This window comes from Camelus ferus, chromosome 7 (genome assembly GCF_009834535.1).
Source record: "Camelus ferus isolate YT-003-E chromosome 7, BCGSAC_Cfer_1.0, whole genome shotgun sequence".
In the NCBI taxonomy this organism is placed as follows: Eukaryota; Metazoa; Chordata; class Mammalia; order Artiodactyla; family Camelidae; genus Camelus; species Camelus ferus.
In genome coordinates, this window is record NC_045702.1 from 29,916,273 (window position 1) to 29,938,076 (window position 21,804).

Sequence of the window (21,804 nt, forward strand, 5' to 3'; positions counted from 1 at the left end):
CTTGGAGGAATGTCTGGGAAAATAATATGCCAATACTAGTTTTTGCCTACAAAGAAAGATCCTACAGTGTAACCCTGTTGCACTGACAGCCACATCCAGCATTGTCAAGAGGTGAGTGAGAGGAATAGCTGCAGAATCGTCATGTGATGCTATCCAGCACGCAGGTTGTGACCTTATGAGATAGGAAGTGGCAGAGAAAAAAAAAGGAAATCAAGTTAAAGTGGAAGAAAGTAATTTGACCTTTCTTAGAGGGCACATGTATGTTTTTTCTTTGCAAGAAAATATTCAGTCGTTTGCTAATAGCACAAGCATCATTACTATGCTAGTCATTATTTTAAAATATTAGTAAATTCAAAATAAGTAACATTTTAGTGATAGTCTACATTTGTTTAGCATTATATATTTTCATGCATGTGATCTTATTTTCTGTTGGCCACATCCTGGGAAGTAGACATGGCAGATAGGATTTCCTCATTTTGCAAGTAAAAGAAGGCAAGTGCTTTTCATGTTAATTGAGCTCCAAAGGCTATCAGCCAGTGTACAGTTCAGTGGGGTTATAACCCAAGTAGATTGTTTTTCCACTTGACCACTCTGCCCTAAGCTGAGAGACTGGGAGTGAAAATATGGTTTGTAGAAGACTTATTCTTAAGCAAATCAGTTACTTTGAAGTGTACCTTTCAAATTAGCCACAAAAGGCTTTCCTCACAATATCCAGTGAATGACCAAATTCTCTCTTCCTTTAGATCACATATTTAACTCCAACTGAGCCAAGTAAATGAGTAGGTATTGAATACTCCCAGTACTCTGCACCTGAGAGCTGTTTAGAGGGACGTAATTTTAGGAAGGATTAGAGATGTGCAGTCATTCATTCCTTTAGAAACCTATATGGCAAACATCATCCTAGACTCCAGTGCTGCTCTGTACAACATGGTAGCCATGAACCACTAGTGGTGATTTAAATTTAAATTAAATGAAATTAAATACAACTTAAAAATTCAGTTCCTAGTCACACTAGCCACATTTCAAATGCTCAATAGCCACATGTGGCTAGTGGCTATGACTAGACAGTGCAGATACAGAGTTTTAAAGGGAGTAAGTTCCTGTAGGTACTTTCCATTTATTATACTGAAAATAGAGCATTTCTATACTCAAAGAAAATTCTATGGGATAGCCCTGTTCTATAGCTACAAAGATGTAAAGAGATTGGGCTGGGACCCTCCATTTTAAAAACTCATAATTATTGTATGCCTATAGCAGAACAGAATACATCATGGTAAGTTCTATAACAGAGTGCCAGTTCAGTTTAGCAGGTATTTATTGTCAGTCCTTATGCTAACTCTGTGGACATACAGATGGCTAAAAATTGGTCTCTGCCCCCTGATAGTTTATGGTTCAGTAGCGATATGAATAAAATGTCTCAAGAGGACCAGGGCAACTTTCTCTGACTGGGAAAGTTACAAGGGTAAACACAATTTTGCCTATTTTTTTTTTTTTTTGGTTTTCTCTGTCAATGTACATGCCTTGTTTCCTGAACAATACAGAAAATATTTTAATAACTGTATTATGTAATAAGCAATTATTATAATTTTGCACTGACATTCTCAAAGCACTGGGCTCCCTTTGCTCTATTTTACAAATGAGCCTGGACCATAGAGCAGGAAACGTGACAACTCCCAAATTCACTTGGCGACATTATTCATAAGGCTGGCAATTAGATCTCATGCCAACGACACTTCTCTTTGCACTCTGCTGCTTAAAACAGGGACAACCTTCCTCCTGTCTCCTCCTCTTCCCACCATGGGTCTGGTACAGAAGACATTTATGTTAAATAATTGTCCCATGATTCTAAGAGTGGCCATTGGTGATCTTTCATTGAAACTTCTGACAGCAGCTGTTTTGTGTCTCTTCTCCCTCTATTATGTCTCATATAAATTTGCCCAATTCACAAAATAGTTATGTCCTTTAGAATAAGATAATTCCTCATTTAATTTGAAAGCAGTAGATGAATATTAACTGTGTTTTCAAGACTTTTATGAAAGAGACATCTATTCACTGTCTGAATTATGGAGAGAGAGTTCTCCATTGCCCTCTAGGGTTGGTGCCAAGGATTTAACTTTCAGGTTCTTTCCTGACTGGCATTCATGTTAACTTTACAGAAGGAAATTGCCCAGAAGTGAAAGCAGAGCACTGTCGAGACCGAAGTCTATTTTAAGCTACTTTATTCCCTTATTTTAGTGACTTTTGGTAGTTCCTTCTTCTAGCTGTGCCTTTGTTTCCACTTTCACAACCAATACTGATGCAACATTTGTTGCCTTTGCTATGTTTTGAAATCTGTGCAATCTTAATTGTTAAAGAGAGACTGGTCTGCTTAAGCTTTCAGAAAATCTGAATTTATCTTTTGCTTCACCAGTCACTCGTTAAGTGACCTTGGGTAAGTCATATGTCCTTGGTGTTTTATCCTTGCCATCTGTAAAATGAGATTATGAGAACACCTCCTCTCCTATCTCATGGGAATATGGAGGAGACAGATGTGAAAGAGTTTGAAAGATAAGAGTTTTATAGGTATTTAGATTGTAATGGACATGTTTGCTAGTTTGCTGGTCTTATCCCTATTTCTGCTTAGCTTCCCCTTCTTTCCATAACCCCTTGAATGAGTAACCTTTCAAACCTGGTGCCATAGCTGCCACTGATTGGACTAGGATGAACTACAAATGTAGAAGAAGCCAATCTATAGTCTGAGGCAATAAGATATTCCCATTTACCATGAATAGAGACACAGAAATGGAAGTCAGAAAATGATATATCCTTGAAGTGAAAGATCAGTTATATTTTTGATATTTTGACTAATTCCATATTGATAAGTACAAAAAGAAATATGGTCTACAAAGACAGATAAGAGAATGGCTTGTATGTGTTAAGAAAAGCAGGTGAATGACCATGAGGCACTGAAAAGAGTAAGATAGGGTGATGGAATGAGGGGCTGTCTAAAACTTTCTAATTCCCATGAGGTCTGATTCTGTTTTAGTCAGGAAAACATTTTCATTCGAACCACAGTCTCATACAGTAGGCGGCATTATGACTTCTGGTTTAAGAAAACATAGTCAGTTATGTGGCTTAATCAAAGTCACATAGCTGTTTCTGAAGTTGGTTGAGGATCTGATTACAGTTTCTTACATCTAAGTTCAAAGTTTTTTTTCTGCTATAGAATGGCTTATTATTTGTATTCATTATTGTTCAAGGTTGAAGGTAAAATAAAAAGAACTAAAGAAATTGATCTAGTCCAATGTAGATACTGAAGGCTGGCATTTTATTTGTAAATTGCCTAAGCAATATTTGACATCATCCTATATATTTGTCCTAATGCCAGAAACCTTACTGTTAAATTTATTTCCTCCTCAGGAATATAAATGACATTCCTAGTTTTTCCTACTCATCTCACTCAAATTATTACTCATTTCTGTTATATTTGGAGTGTGAGAGTTTGCAGGCTATTGTATATTTATTCATGGTTTTGATAGGTATTTTCTGAGTTTGGTCATCTCATTTCAGCATGCATTTTCAAAAAACATTAAGACATATTTGAGTGATAATCACAAAAGCAAGCACTAGCCTTTCGTTTAAGAGCTAAATTGGTATAAAAGATGTATGTATTTCACCAAGGCAACCAAAGGTCTTCACATTTTCTTAGTGATGTAACTATTTAGTCATATTATGCTGAAAATTAATATAAAAGAAATTAAAGTGGAGCTTGTTTGTTTGAATTAAAGTGGTAGACATTTTTCCTCTCATCTCTACCCCAGCCCACCTATTAGGGGAGCTAGTCAGCACTTTTGGATTCTATAGTTTCTATATTCTACAGTTTTAAAGCCACAGCACTAAAACATAAAATTTGTTGTCAGTAATTTTTTATTTTACAAAAATCTATTTTCTCAGAGAAAGACAGCAAAACATTAATTTTATCTTGGAGTTACCTTCCAGTGCTTCACTGAGCTTCCTTGAGGTCAAAGGCATTTGTCCTACCCATCTTTGTCTTACTTTCTATTCCCTACTGCACCAAATAGTTACTCTATAAATGCCTGCTGAAGGAATAAAGTGAACAACTATGTGAACAGAACCTGGACTAGGGAATATATTATCTACATGGCCTCTAACAATTTACTGTTCTTTTTTCCCCCTTGAAGACACACAATACTATTGCAATATTGCCAAATAGTGCTCCACTTTTGCAATTTCTACCAAAAACATAGTGAGTTACTCCATAAAGAAGAGTTTTGGAGCTAATAGTCATGAGTGTTAGACTTGCTGGGTAACCTTGAGTAAATTATTAAACCCCTCTGAGCTTCTGTTTTCTGATCTGAAAACAGAGCAGTGGTATCCACTTGACCTAGATAATCACACATAAACCATAGGGCTGTTGTTTGAAGTGTTTATAAAATGTGTAGCATACTACTCAATGCAGTAGCATATGTGCTGAATAAATGAAAGCTATTTTTATTTTGAGGCCAATAGGAAAGGCAATGAAGAAAAGGACAAAATCACAGTGAAAATGCAAACTCAGTGTCAAGTCAAATTATATCTATCAATGTGAACATTGTGCTATGCATTTCACAGAGCACTTACTTTTATACAGTTGATAGGATTTTCTGTTTCCGAGTTGGCAGGTAACTATATCTTACCTTTTCTAAGAGGCTGTACAGTGTGATGAAGGGCTTAAGAAATATCGTCTCAAAAAGGACTTTAATGCTGAGAATAGTTATTACCTCATTACTAGTTGACATGATGTTAATACAAATGGAGAAGAGTAGGTTTCTTTGTTACCCATTCAGAGTGGCTCAGATGGGCAGCTGTTGCCTTTTTTAAAGGACTGCCTTCTTCCTGCTGTAGATACCCCCACCCTTTATGCCAGTTTTCACATGTTTTTCAGTTGTTCTGTTAAAGTACTAGGTAGATTATAATTTTTTTCCCTTTGACATATAAATTACTCAACTTTCTATAGCATCAAATCTCTCATTACATTTGATTTTATTCACTTTTCCATGTCTAACTCTTCCCACTCCTTTCTCATCACAATGAAAAAAAAGATCCTCTTATTTGTAACTTTCTAGCTCTTTGGAAGTTTTAGTGACTCATCATGTAGTGGAATTGATGAAGTCAACAGCTGCTGGAAAATCTTTTTTTTTCCTTAATAACTGTATCAACATGTGTTTGCTATTATTCAAGTAAGAAAATTATGTATACCAAATATTCATGGTGATCCTTGCTAAAATTTTCACTGGGGAAACTCGTATTTTTTAACATATCAAAGTGTTCAAATGGGTACAATAAAGTTTTGATGGGGAAACAAAAATCAAGGCGAAATAATGTAAAGTGGGAGAAGAAAAACAAATGGCAAATATGTTGATAATGTAATTTATTTCAGAATGGGTCAGGTGACCTTCTTCATGACACTATTAGTGGTAAAGCAGAAACCGGACATTTCATACCTTGATAGTCTCCAGGATGGTCTGACCATCCATTCATCCGTCTATCCATCCATTTATCCATCCATCCATCTAACAAATACTAATTGAAGATCTATTATGGTAAAAATCTCTGCTTCATGGAGTTTATATCCTAGGGGAGATAAAGACAAAAAAATTATAAAGACAAATAAAATAATTTCTCAATATGATACGTGCTATGAAGGAAATAGGCAAAAGGCTAAGACAGAGATTAAGAAGGGAGGATTTGCTTCTGATAGGGAAGACATGGAAGACCTCTCTGAGGAGTAATATTGAGGCTGAGATCTAAAGGATGAGAAGGAGGTAGCAAAGTAGAGGGGAAGGTATAGGAGCATTCCAGTCAGAGTGAACAGCTGTGCAAAGTCCTATGACCAGATAGGACTTAACATGATCTTGGGACCAAAAGAGCTGTATGTCTGGAGCACAGATAATGAGGAGGTGGTTGTATAAGGGAAGATGGAAGAGACTTGTAGGGTTTGGGTCATGTAAGACTTTGTAGGCCTTGGTAAAGAGATTAGATTTTATACTGAATACAGTGAGAAGCTACTGGAGGGTTTTAAGCTGTGTGTCTACTTATGTTTGACAGTTTGTGTTGCTGTATAGAAAAATGGCCAAATGAGTTAGATGGGGGGAGGGGCGAGAGTGGAAACAGAAAAACTAGCTAGGATAGTCCAGGGTTTAAATGATGGTAGCTTACACTGAGGTAGTGATAGTGGAGATAAGGCAGAAGTTCAAAAGCAAGATACATAGTGGAGATGGAACTGACAGAATACTATGAATTAATGATTAATGAGAACCTATCTTATGAAAAAATTGCTCAGTGACATGAGAAATCATGTCACAGAAAAGGAAACTCACATGAACAGTAAACATGTGAAAGAGATGCGCAACCTCATTGGTAATCAGAAAGTTATGCATCAAGAGATTCTATTTTATACCCATTTGATTAGCAAAATTTAGGAAGTGTGAAAGTTCCAAATGCTGGTGGGACCATAAATTATTATTGTTACTTTGAAAAGCCATTTATCATCTAGAAAAGATAGGATTATATCATATATCAGTACTGAAAAATTCAGTCTTAATGATAACACACAGAGGAACTTAGGCCCATGAGATCCCCCTCCCTTATGTGAAATGAACAAGTATGATTATAGCAGCACTACTGGCATCCCAAGAGGCAGCTGGAGAAATAGTAGTATGTTCACATAAGGAACTAATATATAGCAGTGAAAATGGATGAACTAGAACTATATTCAAAAATATGGATGAATCATAAATAATGTTAAGTAAAGAGAAAAACATTGTGTCAAAACAATCCATTTCATACTAAACTTTTTTTAAAAAGAAAAACATAAAAATAGCTAAAAATTAAGTTATTTTCTGCTTGGGAGTTTGTTTATAGCTAAATTTTTTTGAAAGGGCAAGAAAGTGATATACAAAATTTAGAATAATTACCTCATATGGGTGGGGGGAGATAGGAGACAAGGAACAAATGTATAGTTACAGGTTTATATTACTGTCCTTTGATGAGGCAATGAATTCACAGGTGCTAATTAATGATAACTAACAAAATAAGTAAAATCAAATTATAGACAGCCACACATAGACCAGTGGTAACATTGGCCTGTCACTACATCTATCCCTATGTCTGGGCACTGGAAGTAAAAAATTATTTAAAAAACCTATTTTGCTTACAAACACAGTTATAGCTAGGGTAATTTGATAGTGTTTAATGTCTATAGATAATTCTTTTGAGAAGTTTGGCTGTAAAAGAGACAATAGTTGATAGTTGGAGGATAATCTGAGGTCAAAGGAGGGATTTTTTTTTTTTTAAGTGAGAGAGATAGGCATGATATTTGTAGGCTGATGAGAACAATGCAGAATATAGGGAAAGACTGGTGGTTACAGGAGTGAGAATAGATAGCCAAGGAGCAAAAATCTTGGGAAAACAAAAAGGATGAGATTTAGACCATATGTGGATGGAATGGCTTTTAGTAGGAATGGGGAATCTTCCTCCATTTTAGCAGAAGGAAAAGAGAAGATGAACAAATATGAGTAGATTTGTTGTGCATTGTTGGAAAAGGAGAGTTTGCATTGATGGCAAATATTTTCTCCCATACAGTAGGTTGTCTTTTCATTTTGTGGGTGGTTTTCTTTGCTATGCAGAAGAGGATCTTTGTTAAAGTCACTTCACTGATTCTGTTTGAATTAGGTGCATAACATTGGCCAGGACCTCACATGCTGCCATGGTCAAGGCATGTTTTCACACTGTGTTCTAGAAATGGATTTGCTGGGTAAACACAAATACAAGACTGGGTTACTAAATAAGCAGCCTCAGTGCTTGCTTGAGAGCCCAGGGAAGAGAGGACTCTGTAAACTACATGAAAGGAATTTCAGGGTGAGAGAAATTAGAAGATCTTTTTTGCAAAAATTTTGTTTGGAAGCTGTGATGGTTAGTTCTATGTGGCAACTTCACTAGGGTGCCCAGATATTTGGTCAAACATTATTTTGAGTGTTTCCATGAGGATGGTCTCAGATGAGAGTTAACATTTAAATTGATAGACTTGCCCTATCTGATGTGTGTGGGCCTCATCCAATCAGTTGAAGGACTGAATAGAACAAAAAGGCTGATCCTTTCCTCAGTAAGAGAAAATTCCTCCTATCTGACTTCTTTTGAACTGAAACACTGGTTTTGTCCTGCCTTTGAACTCAAACTGAAACATCAGCTTTTCCTGGGTCTCAAGCCTACCAGCTTTTGGACTAGAACCTACACCATTGGCTCTCCTGGGTCTCTGGCTTGTTGACTTAACCTGCAGACCTTGAGACTTGTTAGCCTTCTTAAATTGTATGAATCAATTTCTTATAATAACTCTCTCATATATTTTTATATATATATTTCATATATATATTTCCTATTGGTTCTGCTTCTCTGAAGAACAGTGACTAATACAGAAGCTCTGAATGTAAACTTAGCCAAGGCCAAAATAAATATCTGAAAGGTGCTTCTTAGAATAATTCCAGTTAAGAAATGGCAAAAATTCGCTGCATTAACTCTGAATGTGTCATATACCAACAGAGAAAGTTAATATCTATCACACAAAGCTGTTGAGGGCTCAAATTAGATTACATATAATAAAACATTGGGTAAACTGCTAAACAAATATTTCTTAATTATAACTTTTATCAGACATTACTCATGAATGGCCTTAGAAGAAAGACACCACCTAAATGACTTTGTGATAGTTGAAAAGTGAAAGACCACCACTCCCCAAAACACACTACAAATATGAACACACACTATGTATATGCTCACACACACACACACACACACACAAACACAGAAATCAACATGTACATACTTGTTTTGGGAAAAAATAATAAAGCAGCCTATTGAACTGTTAAACATTTTTATTGTGCAGACTTATAACTTTACAGGACATGCAGGATAAAAAAGTGTAAAATATATCAGTAAGCATATAAAATTTGAGCAATCTTTTGGACCAGCACTTGATTTGCACAAGGGACTAAGCATCTATATAGAACAGACATGTCTTGGGATACACAGTTTACAGATTGAATCACAAAGCAATTTCCCAAGTGATTTTCCTCATATAAAGATAAAAATATCTTTACACTTAAAAGTTATGCAGTATAGTACATTTTCAGTTATGTACACAGTTTAAAAGTCAAACTATGTCCATGCCAGTGTCTGTTTTAAATGCAAAAAAATCTAAGTAGGTAACAGGTTGGCAATTAAAGTGTAAAGAAAACTGGAAGAGGCAAAAAAGAAAAAAAGCAGATTTTCAACAGGTGTATGAAAATAAAAATAAAAGCATAACTGAAGGTTAAAAATAAAGTCCTCTAGGGAAGAATCTTAGTATGAGCAGGAGAAATAAAAAGCTTTTGAATGTACCAGGCAGCTTTCTGTATGACTCAGGTTTACAGGTAAAATTCCTCAGTTTGAATGCAGAAGAAGAATTTGAATTTATTCCAGCAAAATTACCTCAATCTTTTATTACTGCCTCCTCCCCCATCTTCTCTCTGAGCAAAGTGATGCTTGAATTAGGTCCAAAGCTCCTGGCAGGGGGAGGGGCCATGTGTCACAGCATAACAGACAGTTGCAAGTGCTTTACTTTGAAGGGGTCACATTTGCAACAACTCTGACAGTCTCACACAATGGCCTCCATTTTATGAGCCCTTCCCCAGAGGCCCACTGATCAGCTGAAAAGGGAACACAATGTTCAGCCACTAAACCAACTCAGTGATGGATTAGTTTGGAGTCAGGAAAGCGTGATTATTCTTGAAAATAAACGAAGCTGAATAGACATGCTGACCTCATTCAGATGGTGAGAGGCAGGGAAAGTTGGCTTCCACTCCTGCCAGCCCAGAGAGGGCTTGGCCCCATTTATCCACCTTAATTCTTTCCATGGGGCTGATGTGGACCATACTCGATTTTGATAAAGATGTTGTGTGATCAAGTGCAGACATGAACTTCATCTAATTCTGTATCTCAGAGTCAGAAACAAGTGTGAAGAGCTAGGTAATCGATTTTCCTAATTTTGGTCTTCAGGGAGGATGCTGACCTAATGAAGGTTGACAAATTGGTCCCTAATCGAAAAGGAAAACTTGAATAGGAAGGCACTTAGGTGTCATCATCTATATAAAAAATATTCAGGCATAGAAAGTATCACAGGTTAAAATTTCAAGAGGGTAAGGCATTAGTTGGATCATGTGCAGACTATATTTTCCAACTTGGTAAATATCATTAGATTCCATTGGACCATTAAAGTGAATGGCAGCAATTCAGAAAGAAGAAATTTGCTTAAAACTGCCCATATACCTGTACACTCAATGACCATAGCCTGAAATTCTTCCCTTACCATAAAATGATCAACATTTTGGACTAGGCAGTTGAGGTTGTTAGCTCTCTTTTTTCCTTCTCAGTTCTTCATATTTCCCTCAAATAGTTTTTCAACAATAGGTTCATATCTCAGCCAATAAAACAATGATCCAAATGCAAATACAAATATCAGGAAAATATTTTAAAAGGGTTTTAAAAATTCAGACCACAAAAAAAATAGATGAAATAGCTCAGAAGAGACAAATAATTATTATAAAAACTGAGAGTGATTTCTTTGTTCTGAACCAAGAAAATTCATTCATATATTGTTGCTGTACTAACAACTTGAAACTTGAAATTGGCACCAAGAAAGTTAAAAGGGGAAAAAAAAAGAATCATTATACTTCTATCTTTGAAATGTCACTTATATTTCTTTCTGCATGTTGATGCGGATATTGCTGAATATTTTGCCGATAGCCTCAAAGAGTGGGTCACAGAAGGTGTGGACGTAGATGGAATAGACACGGCTGATGCACTGAATCTCAATCAGGAAACTCTTAATGCACGGTACAACCGCCCAGATGTGCAAGAAAGAGAGAATGGCGAAGTAAATGCCCCAGATGAGTGCCATTGGGATGCCAAAGAGGGCAGACAGCAAACGGTAAAACCAGTACTTCGTCACAGTGAAGGTGGTGAAGCTGGCCTTCCAGATGCCATCGAAACTGTGTGTCCCTTCTGGTTCCGCAATCACATCTTCAAAATCAATCTAAAAAGAAGTGACAGAACATGATCTTGAAATAGAAGAAAAAGCAAAAAAAAATACTGAGTATACATAAATATGTATTAGCTTTTATGTACAGGTTCTGTGTGAGATGCTTAAAGACACCCAGCAGCATTAACATCCCTTCAAACTTGTGGAAAATGCAGAGATTTGGGCCCCACCCAGACTTTATTCCATCTCTAGGGGTGGAATCAAAGGGAATTTCTGATATGTTCTCCAGGTGTTGCTTTTCCACATGAAAGGTTGAGAACTGCTGCTCTAGGGGAAACCAAATGGATATGATAAAATTCCTGCCTTCAAGTAAAACCTGGCAGCAGCATACAAAGGCACTCAGTAAAATGCAAATCACCTAACTTAATTGCACTCCAAGACAACCGTACAATGTTAAGGGGTAGTCAGTTCATCAGTTCATAATTGATTATCGACTCTTTAAACAATCAACTGATAGAATGTCTTCAGGAATTAGATCATTGTGAGCTCTGAGGATTCAAGAAGTCTTCATGGGGTGATGGGACTTGAGCATGGAAAATGGGATATGATTTGGAAAGGAAGGAAGAAGGGACCTTGGAAAGGCTGTGAGCAAGGCCCCAGGAAAAAGAAAGGATGATATAATGAATGTCACAGGCAGATAGACCTGTCTGGCCACTGTGGGAAAGATAGGTTGAGGCGAGGCTAAATTTTATTTTACATACAGTGGGTGTCTATTGAAAATGCTAGAGCAGAGGAATGTAGCCACGATCAATGCAGTCATTTATCAACATGAATTTGAAAGCAGTGTGCAGGCTGGGGAAAGAAAAAAGAGACTCAAGGCAGAGAGAATCTTGTTGTATCCCTAATTTGAGATTATAGGGCCAAAACTGGAATAGTGGCCATGAAAAAGAAAAAAGAAAAGAAAAGAATGAATTTCAGGGATGTTAAAGGAAGAATCCACAGGTCTTGGATACCGCTAGTACAACCTTTTAAAACACATAAGTAAATGTTTTCTCCTGAGTCTAGATCTAAATAGGCAAAGAAAAAATTAGAACAATAAATTTAACTTCATTTAGATAATTGTGGACATACTATTTTTATATATTACATATTCTTAGGACATTGGACAATAAATTAGAAAAGCAGAATGTTCTATAAAATAAGTCTTAACTATGGTGAGCATCATGTACTTTTTCCAAAAGAAGTTTTATTGTGTTGAATCAGAAGTGGCTCTTCGGCACTGAGAGGCTCCGTAGAATCACCCAAGTTCTCATTCCCTAATCCTGAACTTGGCTGGATTGCTGCTAGCAGTCAGCAACTTGTTTGGCCAATCAGATCAATCTTTTAATGAAGTTTCTGTGCAATTTACTTGTCTACTGTGGGGTTTTGCTCTGATACTGCATTTTCCCAAAACCTTTTTTTAAAAAGGGCTGTGGTTTTCCTTCATTCAACTGAAAGATACCCAAAGAATTTTATTTTTTAAAGATGACCTTATTTTGAAAGAGGATTTGGTGAAGTCAGAATGAATGCACTAGAGCAAATATTCTTAATCTTGGTCAAAGGATGGTCAAAGAATGGGCAAAGGCGGTCCATGAATGCCCTGAAATGGGTACATATACTTTGAGTGTACAATAGGAAAGAATCCATCACTTTTATTAGAAAATAAAGAACCTATTAACAAAGGAGGTTGGTAAGCACTTTATGGGAGCAGTGGATTCGTATCTCGTTATAGAACAGACTTTAAGCATGTCTGCCTAGGGATTCTTTTCCAAGGGAAGGGATGGTTACTAACATTTGTTGACTGGCTATTTGATCATAATGATCAAACACTGTTCTTATTTGACTCACAGCAACTCTGTAATTTATTATTCCCATTTCATAGGAAAAATGTGAGGTTTAAAAATCTTAATAAGTTGTCCAGGTAAAATAAGAGGTGAATTTGAAGTTCCAATCTAGTTTGAAAGATATTGACTCTTCAGCACCACATTGGTTAAAAAATATTTTTCAAATTTTCTCTAAGACAGTTGTAGTATTTCATAATTAAAAGGCACATTAACAAAAAAAGAGTTTACTACATTTAACTCTCTGAGCAACAATAAGAATTCCCACAGCATGGTCTCTGAGTGTTGTGATAAGGTCATACACATCATGTAAAGAGTTGGTCCATAGTGAAGATCTATGAACATATCCATGTGTGTGAGATTTCTTGATAATAACTTAATTTTTCTAAACATAAATATAAATTTTTTTTCAATGAACATATTAGAAATTCTTAAGCTTTATTTTAAGTCGCTTAGAAATTTTCAGAGTGGCTGCTTTTTCAGTACTTTCCAGAAACTGCAATGAGCATAATTTGTCCTCAAATATCCAAATGAATTTAGAAGCAAGTCTCCAGGGGTGGACAGCAACATGACAAAAATAACATGTATGTAAATATATTCAGTTAATTGCTGCTTAAGTCTTGAAAATTTAATGTGGCTTAAAAGAATATTAAAAGTAGAGCCAATTAGATGCAGCTGAGAAAAAGAAAGTAAGGCAGGTTAAGGAAACACAATGAAGCCAGAAATAATGTTTAATTTCTCTCTAACTCCATTTCTGCAACAGTAATAGTAATAGGTTTCTGTGAGGAGTACATGAGAAAATTTATGCAAAGTGGTGCTTAGCATGTGTATAGAACATTGCAATATAGTGAATGCTCAATAAACAACATTTAAAAATTCCTTGCTCTGGGCGATTGAGCTTTTTAATAGGCAACTGCAATAAGAGAAACTATCAGTTGCAAAGTATATGGTGGCTATGAATTCAAACCCCAGCAGTGCTTCAAAGGAATGGACTTGGTAATCATCTTTACCACAACCCTCTGAGATGCATGTTATTATTTTCATTTTACATATGAGGCTACTGTGGGAGGTTAGAAATTACCCAAAGTGACACAGATTCTAAGTGGTAATGCTGAAACTTGTCCTACTTCAAATCTGACTTCTTTTTGCTTATGGATCCCCGGGACACAAGCCCTTCTAAGAGTTTTATTTGCTTTTCACCCAGATAGATGTGCTTCCTAAAACATTCACATGTTGATTATTAAAGGAATTACTCTTGTTAATGTTTCCATTTTAAGTAAGGACATCTAGTAACTAGGATGTTTTGCATTTTTGGGTACTGATTGTATTTTCATGGCCCTGCACAGTATGTTCTCACAATCCTGGGCACCTAGCCAAGGACTGTCTCTCTAATTGGCAGATAAGGAAACTGAGGCACGACTTAAATGGACCAGACATTCTCAAGGTCCCAAGTGAATCAGTAGAAAAGCTGAAATTAGAACTCTAGCTTCCTGGTTCCCAGGCGTGGGTCTAGCCCTGCACTCCACACTCTTTCCCTAGGAATTTACATCTTCTCTACCCACCCCATTCATATCTCTAGGTCTCCTGTTAAGTCTCTAGTTATCTTCTAAGACATAGACTTGAAATGTTTCTCTGTGTGAGATTAGGGGAAATGTCCTTTTCTCAACATGGCAATAGACGTTGCTGTACATCTATCTAGGGTAGAGAAAATTGGAGGGAATATTTTGAAAAATATCCTCATTGTACACTTTGACATGTATACATTAATGCACTGAACCTAACAAAGTTCTGCGAGTAATCAGTCATTCCATTTAAAGGCAGTTCACAATTCCATCAATTAAATCGTTGCTGTAGCAGATTCATAGATACTTAAAGCTGAAGGGGTCCTTAAAGAAAGGAAGTCCCATTTGAGATAGAGAAATTGATGGGCAAAGCTGTTGAATGACTGGATTAAGGATATTTTCCCACTTAATGGCAGGCATAGGATGGGAATCCAGGCTTAGAAACTCTCCCAGTCTCTTCCACTACTGTCTGCTACCACCACATATCCTCAATCATCTGGATGCTACATTCTGTAGCCAATGCAAAAGACTTGTACGTGTATTTGAACATCATTGAATGAATGATAATGCCTGTTTCTGATGATCCCCAGTGTGCTCATCGTTCAAATGTATCATTGGTTTGATTTATCCCTCATCAAAGCTGTCATTCTGGAGTCCCATTTCCTCTGGGACACAGTCCTCTTACCCCTCCATAGGTGGGCAGGTCTTGCTCAGAGCAGAACTTTATCTGCTCACTTAGATTTGGAGCAGAATAGGAATTAGAGATTTGCTTTTAAATGAACACAGAAACCAAGACATGCAGGTGCCATTTAGTTTCTTAGAATGGGATGCCTCGGATGAGGATGAGCTGCTCCTCCAAAGAATTGATTTTCTGGTCTGTAATCTATGGAACAAGTTGCCCTTCTGGCAAGAATCATTATGCAGATGTCAAGATCAAAGGCATAAATATGCTTCAGTGATATTTCTGTGCCGTAATAGATGCTTTATAAGGAGTCAACAGTTTATATTACTAGATTTTTGTAAATGGCATTAAATACTTTTGTGCAACATTGACTTATGATGCTATAATTTTGGAAACATAAGTTGACAAAAATCTAGCAGCAGATGTCAAGAAAAGCAATCTGTCTTGTGTTTTGATAGTTGGCTAAAGCAGTAAATATCAGATTTCATATTGTTAAATGTATGTTATGGCAATATTTAAAAACATTTTATATGTAAACAGGATTTTAAAAAATGGGTCATTTTTTGTCTCAAAATCTGGACATTTTATTTCTGAATAAGAAATTTTCAAGAAGGAAACTTTAAGTATATTTGGGATTTAATAAACAATGATGCTTACATATTCTGTTTATATGGGAAAATACCTTTTTAGATTTTTGTGAAAACTGAAACAAAATTGTGAAATTGTGATTGTATCAGATATATGGAACACATAAACAATAACAAAGAAGATGTTTACAGAAGACTTGTGTGTTGCCTGTCCGACATCCACGGCTCCACTTCTCTGCCAACAGACTCTTCATTTATTCAGGTCATGGAAATAATCCTTCTATCTCAGAAATAAGTTATAGTTGGTTTAGACTAGTCATGGTAATCTTAGTCTCCTTGATGAGTGACTGGTTTAGAGCAGACATGTGACCCAGTTCTGGCCAATGAGATCTAAGTAGAAGTCTGCTGGGCAGGACTTCCAGGAAAACCTTAGTTTCCTTATGAAAAGAAACAGAAGCTTATGGTGTGGCCCTTTGCTCCTTTCATTCTACTTAGAATATGTTGTGTTGCCTTAATGTAGAGAAGTCATCTTGTGACCATAAGATGACATGCATAATTAAAAGGCCAAGAGAATAGAAGATGCTGCTTTTGCTATTACCAAACTACTGAAACAATGCCAGGAGCTCTCTGCCTCTAGACTTCTATGTAACACACATATATAGAAGCCACAGCTGTTCAGATTTTCAGTTACCTATAGCAGAATGTGTTCTTAAGTGATACAGTAACTAACACTCTTTTTCTGTTGGTTGGCATAGTAGGTATACAACTCCTCATTTAGAAATCTGTTCAGTTAATAACCTCACCATATCTTGCCAACACTACTAGACTATTTCCAGAATATGCTCCCTAAGCTGTATCAGAAAATGTTTGCTTTACATTAACATTTAGTTTTACAAAACATAAGTAGGTTGATAAATTGACTATGAAAAAAAACCAAATTGATGCATTCTGTGGTGGACAGCACATCTAAGGTGGCCCCCAGTGATTCCTCTTCCCCCATTTCTCTGTATTCATGTCTTTGTGTAACACCCTCCCTTTGAGTGTGGTCTAGACTTACTGATTTGCTTCTAAATAGTAAAACATGGCAAAAGTGATAGTGTGGTCACTTCCAAGATTAAGTTACAAAAGACCATGACACCATCTTTCTTTCTTTCTTGCTTCTTGTTTGCTTGCTCTGCTGGAAGCCAGCTGCCATATTGTGAGTTGTCCTATGAGGAGATCTATGTGGAAGGAACTGAGGGAGGACTCTGGCCAACAGCCCTGGAGACATTAAGTCCTCAATCCAACAGCCTAGGAGAACTGAATCCCACCATTGGTCACGTGAATGAGCTTGGAAGTAGGTCTTCTCCCATTTGGAACTTGAGATGACTCCAGCCTTGACACCTGGATTGCAGCCTGTGAGAGGCCCTGGGCATGAACCACTCAGTTGAGTCACACATGGATTTCTGACACACTGTAGAATGATAGATAACTTGTTGTTTTAAGCCACTAAAGTTTGGGGTTATTGGTTATGCAGCTGTAGATAACAAACACAGTTTCAAAACAAACCACCTTCATTTTGATTATCATTTCTTATTTTCCATTATATTGCTCTTTTTCTGTTAGATAATTCAGTTTTCATGCTTACAGAAAAATGTATACAATGAAAGTATATAAATATCCTGGAATTTGGTCCTAGAGGAAAGTCCAGAAATATATGAGAAGGAAATACAGCATTTTCAACTTCCTACAATTCATATCAAAGTGAATATTAGACAAGTTTTAGGCTATTGATAGAGCTATCAGCTCCGTATCCCTTAAGTGCTTGGATTTATACCCAGATATGCATGAAAGACTAAGCATCAGCTCTATCTAGAAGATCTACCACCATATCTGGACTTTTGAATATAATGTCCTGAATGCTACACAGGGGTCCTTAGTCCCCTGGCATTTTCAGCAAGGGCAATGTGGCAAAGGCATCAACTGGAGGGAAAATGCTTGTTAAAATGCAGATGCTCAGGCCCATTTCAGACCCAGGTCATACTCTCCGGAGTGGGAATCTTAAGCACAAGATGAAATTAGAAAATGCTAAATCCTTTTGGATTTAGTGACAGCTTCTTTTTGTCCCTGACACTCTTTCCCTTCTGTGCCTGGAAACCCTAGTCTGCTTCCTGCTTATTTCTGTGAGTTCCTCATGTGCCGGCTGGCATCTGGAAGTTGGTGGATAATGAATGAATGGAAATTCTCTTGAAAAGCTTTTCCTAATTTAAACCTATAAATATTTATTATTGGATAAGGATGAATGACTGTTATTTATTATGAAAAACACAAAAACTGACAAAAGAAATCCTGATTTATTTTTCATGATTCTAAACCAAGTATAAGCAAATTCATGTTTTAAAAAATCAAATACATACTTCTAAAATGCTAACACATGAACCAAACATAGACATACAGAAAAAGGGTTGACACTAATTTCAAACACCCTTCACTGTTCTCACACATATTTCCAACATGTCGAGCAGCCTTTGAAGTCAATGGAATAAATGTTTTGCATGAGTGTGTGGGTGTAGAGAGGGTTTAGAACTAACACAGTTAAATGTTACCAGAACACAGGAACTATGTTCTAATGCCCATGTGTTTTCTCATGGGCAAGGGCAAATACCCATTTGTTTACTGGGCTGAACTGGCACCATTGCAGGAGAAAGAGCTGCAGTGTTCTTGCAGCCCTGACCTAAAACAGGAGGCCTGGATTGTATTGTTAATGTTTGTGATTTCTTGCATTTCCAGAGGTTCTACACACAGCCCTAGGAAAAACATAAACCCAGGGTGGGAACATTGACATGTTCTTGGGCTGCCTTGAGATTACAGGGCCTAGGCAACTTCACCTCTGGGAGAGCACAGGATTGCCTCCGTGCCTGAAGGGAGAAGGCTGCATTACTAATTAGGGTTTGAATTTGGAAGAGGATAAGATAGAAAGTTGGGTATTTATCTACCTCTGTGAGTGAGAAAAGAGGGCTGGGTATAGAGAGAGGGATGTGGAGGGGACCTGCATTCCTTGTTCTGGGCCTCTAGCTAGGACCCTTGAGTCTCTTCCTTTGGACTGACCTACCTGTTGCTGCTTCTCAGACATTATAGAGGCCTCAGAATAATGATATTTATAGTGTCCTATTTCACTCATCTGCTTCTTTTAAAAAATGGTGAAGTTCTGGGTTATCTTTATAAGAAGAATGGACATTTAGCATGCTTCCCTATCTTGGCTATTGTATATAGTGCTGCTATGAACATTGGGGTGCATGTATCTTTTCAAATTAGAGTTCCCTCTGGATATATGCCCAGGGGTGGGATTGCTGGATCATATGGTAATTTTAGTTTTTAGAGGAATCTCCGTACTGCTTTTCATAATGGCTGCACCAAACTACATTCTTACCAGCATTGTAGGAGGGTTCTCAGATGACTGGATAAAGAAGTTGTGTATATTTATACAACAGAATACTACTCAGCCATAAAAAATAATAAAATAATGCCATCTGTAGCAACATGGATGGACCTAGAGATAGTCATTCTAAGTGAAGTAAGCGAGAAAGAGAAAGAAAAATAGCATTATCATTCATATATGGAATCTAAAAAAAGAAGACACTAATGAACTCATCTACAAAACAGAAACAGACTCTTATTGTTACTAGGGAAAAGGGAGTGGGAAGAGATAAATTTGGGAGTTTGAGATTTGCAAATGTTAGCCACTGTAAATAAAAATAGATAATAAGATTTCTTCTGTATAGCACAGGGAACTATATTCAATATCTTGTAATAACCTTTAATGAAAAACAATATGAAAACATATATATATATATAACTGGGACATTGTGCTGTGCACCAGAAATTGACACATTATAAGTGACTATACTTCAATTAAAAAAAAAGGATTGGAAAACAGTCTTTTATTTCCCTGATAAAGAAAGGTCACTTAATAAATGACTGGACCAAACCAGTACTTAGGGCAGGTCTGTGTCTGTTGCACTCATCGTGGTATCCTCCACAATACCTAGTAGTACTATGCACACAGTAATTAGCAAATATTTCTTCAATATGTATATTTTAAAGGAACTATAAATGTTAATTGAAAGGATGTAGGCATGTGTATACTAACCATCATATGATCTACTATGAATTCTTTACCTGATATCACAAGTGCACTGTTATTTATTGATTTTTTTTTTTTTTGGTATCCCATTTCATTCAAAATGATGTTCTTTTTCATCATAGCTTTATAATATCGTGATCTGATCAAAATGAAGTAGAGGGTTGGTTATCATTTAGATTACCTGGAAAGCATGCAAAGCCCAGAGGGGCAATTCAAACTCAGAAGTCTTTACACTTAAGGAAAAATGATTTAGAAAATATTGATTAAACATGTTGTTTCTTGGTTGGGTTTTGCCCCAATTATCTGAATAACTGTAATTGTGTAGATCTGGCCCCAAAACAGGGGGTACATATGGGAGTATGTTAAGGAGAGGGAGAAGGGTAGAAGAAGCAGCAGCCTGGCCCAGCATTTTGGGGGATCAGCAGAGCACACCAGTGAGGAAGAGATAGGATGAGGAGAGAGAATTTGTTCTTTGGTGTCTCTAGCCTCCAATTTTCCCCGTGTTTGTGTGTGTGTGTGTTTGTGTGTGTGTGTGTGTGTTTTCCCAGTGCAGGAGGCCCACAAGTAATCTGTACTTCAGAATGAATTTAGATGACTGTTTTTTATTTTCTGGCAGGGGTCTAGGGGCATGTACAGAGCAAGGCAGAGCATCATTGGCAATTGCCCTTTATTGCATATTTAATGGACCTTGAGTATGAGTGTGGCAGATGTATTCTGAGGCAGGAGACATTTATAGAGGCCTTGGAATAGCAATGACTTTAAGTTATAAAGCACTATGTGCCTCAATGGATTCATCACATCCTGTATCCAGGTATTATTATTTCCCCCATTACAGACTAGGAGACTGAGCCTCACGGAGGTTGTAATCAGTGACTGGACCAAACGCAGGACTTAGGTCTCTTGGATCCTCCATCACACCATTCTCTTTAACTCCACACCAAAATCCTTGTTACATTTGTGCAACCCAGCTCATTCAGACAGAGTCACATAGGGATTCTTAATTCACATGCTCTCGTCGCTCTCCCTTGCCTGCACCCATACTTCCCATCCAAACCAACAGAAAATACTGCCCTGACTTAGCAAATAACCATTTCCACCAAGACAGGGCATGTAACCCAAGCCAGAGGATGTGGCTAGCTTCCTGCTGTCAAACCTTCACATTCAGCATTACCCTCACTCCCCAGCAACCAAGCTCCTTTGTGGTCAGGACCCCCTGCGTCATTTGACCATTGGTTACCAGGGTCCTCATTGCCATGTCACCTCTCTGTGGCTTTTCCTGGTTTACCATAATGTTGTACCTTTTTCTATTTCATTCCTATAAGGCCAGTGGTTCTCAAACATTAGTACACTCGAGAATCTCCTGGGGATATTTGTTAAAATGCAGATTTCTAGGCCCTGAGATTCTGAATCAGTGGTCTGAGGGTAGGGTCCAGGCATCTGTACCTTCTCCCTCATTTTGATGCAAGTGGTGTAGGGAAGATGCTTTGAGAAATAAAAGCTGTCTTAGGCTATCTCCGCTGTATCTGCTAGGTGAGAGGATCTGAAAAATCTGACACTCTGATCTGAATGGGCATGACAGTAAGTCAATTACTGTGTTGTTCCCTACTTTTGAAAGGCAGTATGGTACCCTGGTTGATAGCATAGGGGCTGCTCTGAATCTCAGCTTTGCTGTGTTATCTCACATAAGATTCTAAACCTCTCTGTGCCTTAGTTTCTTACCTGTAAAATGTAGGTATAATAGTACCTACTTCAAATGACTTAACTTATACAAAATGTTTAGGATGGTTCCTGGAGCAATGGGCAGTAATAGTACATCAGGAGCTTCTGGTCCAAGCACCCAGACCAAGAGAAGTGCAGAAGTGTCAGGGATTTCAGTAACAGTATTGGGAGAGTGGAGGAGCTATTTTGGAAGAGGAG

The 21,804-nt window shown here is 37.2% G+C and overlaps 2 protein-coding genes across 5 annotated transcripts in view; one reads left to right on the top strand and one right to left on the bottom strand.

Annotated features, from left to right (window-relative positions):
- The window catches only part of LOC116664744, a 336,479-nt gene that overhangs the window by 88,352 nt on the left and 226,323 nt on the right, over positions 1–21,804 (top strand). The window lies entirely within an intron of this gene.
- Positions 8,892–21,804, bottom strand: part of CAV1 (caveolin 1) — a 32,792-nt gene continuing 19,879 nt past the window's right edge. For 3 of the 4 annotated variants that reach the window (XM_032483647.1, XM_006177480.3, XM_014553064.2), the window contains exon 3: positions 8,892–11,107. In XM_032483647.1, the coding sequence (XP_032339538.1) occupies positions 10,766–11,107 (342 nt within the window). In that variant the 3' untranslated portion in view covers positions 8,892–10,765. Of the gene's footprint in view, positions 11,108–15,752; positions 17,218–21,804 lie in introns of those variants that run through there. The other variant, XM_032483648.1, reaches the window with a different exon arrangement.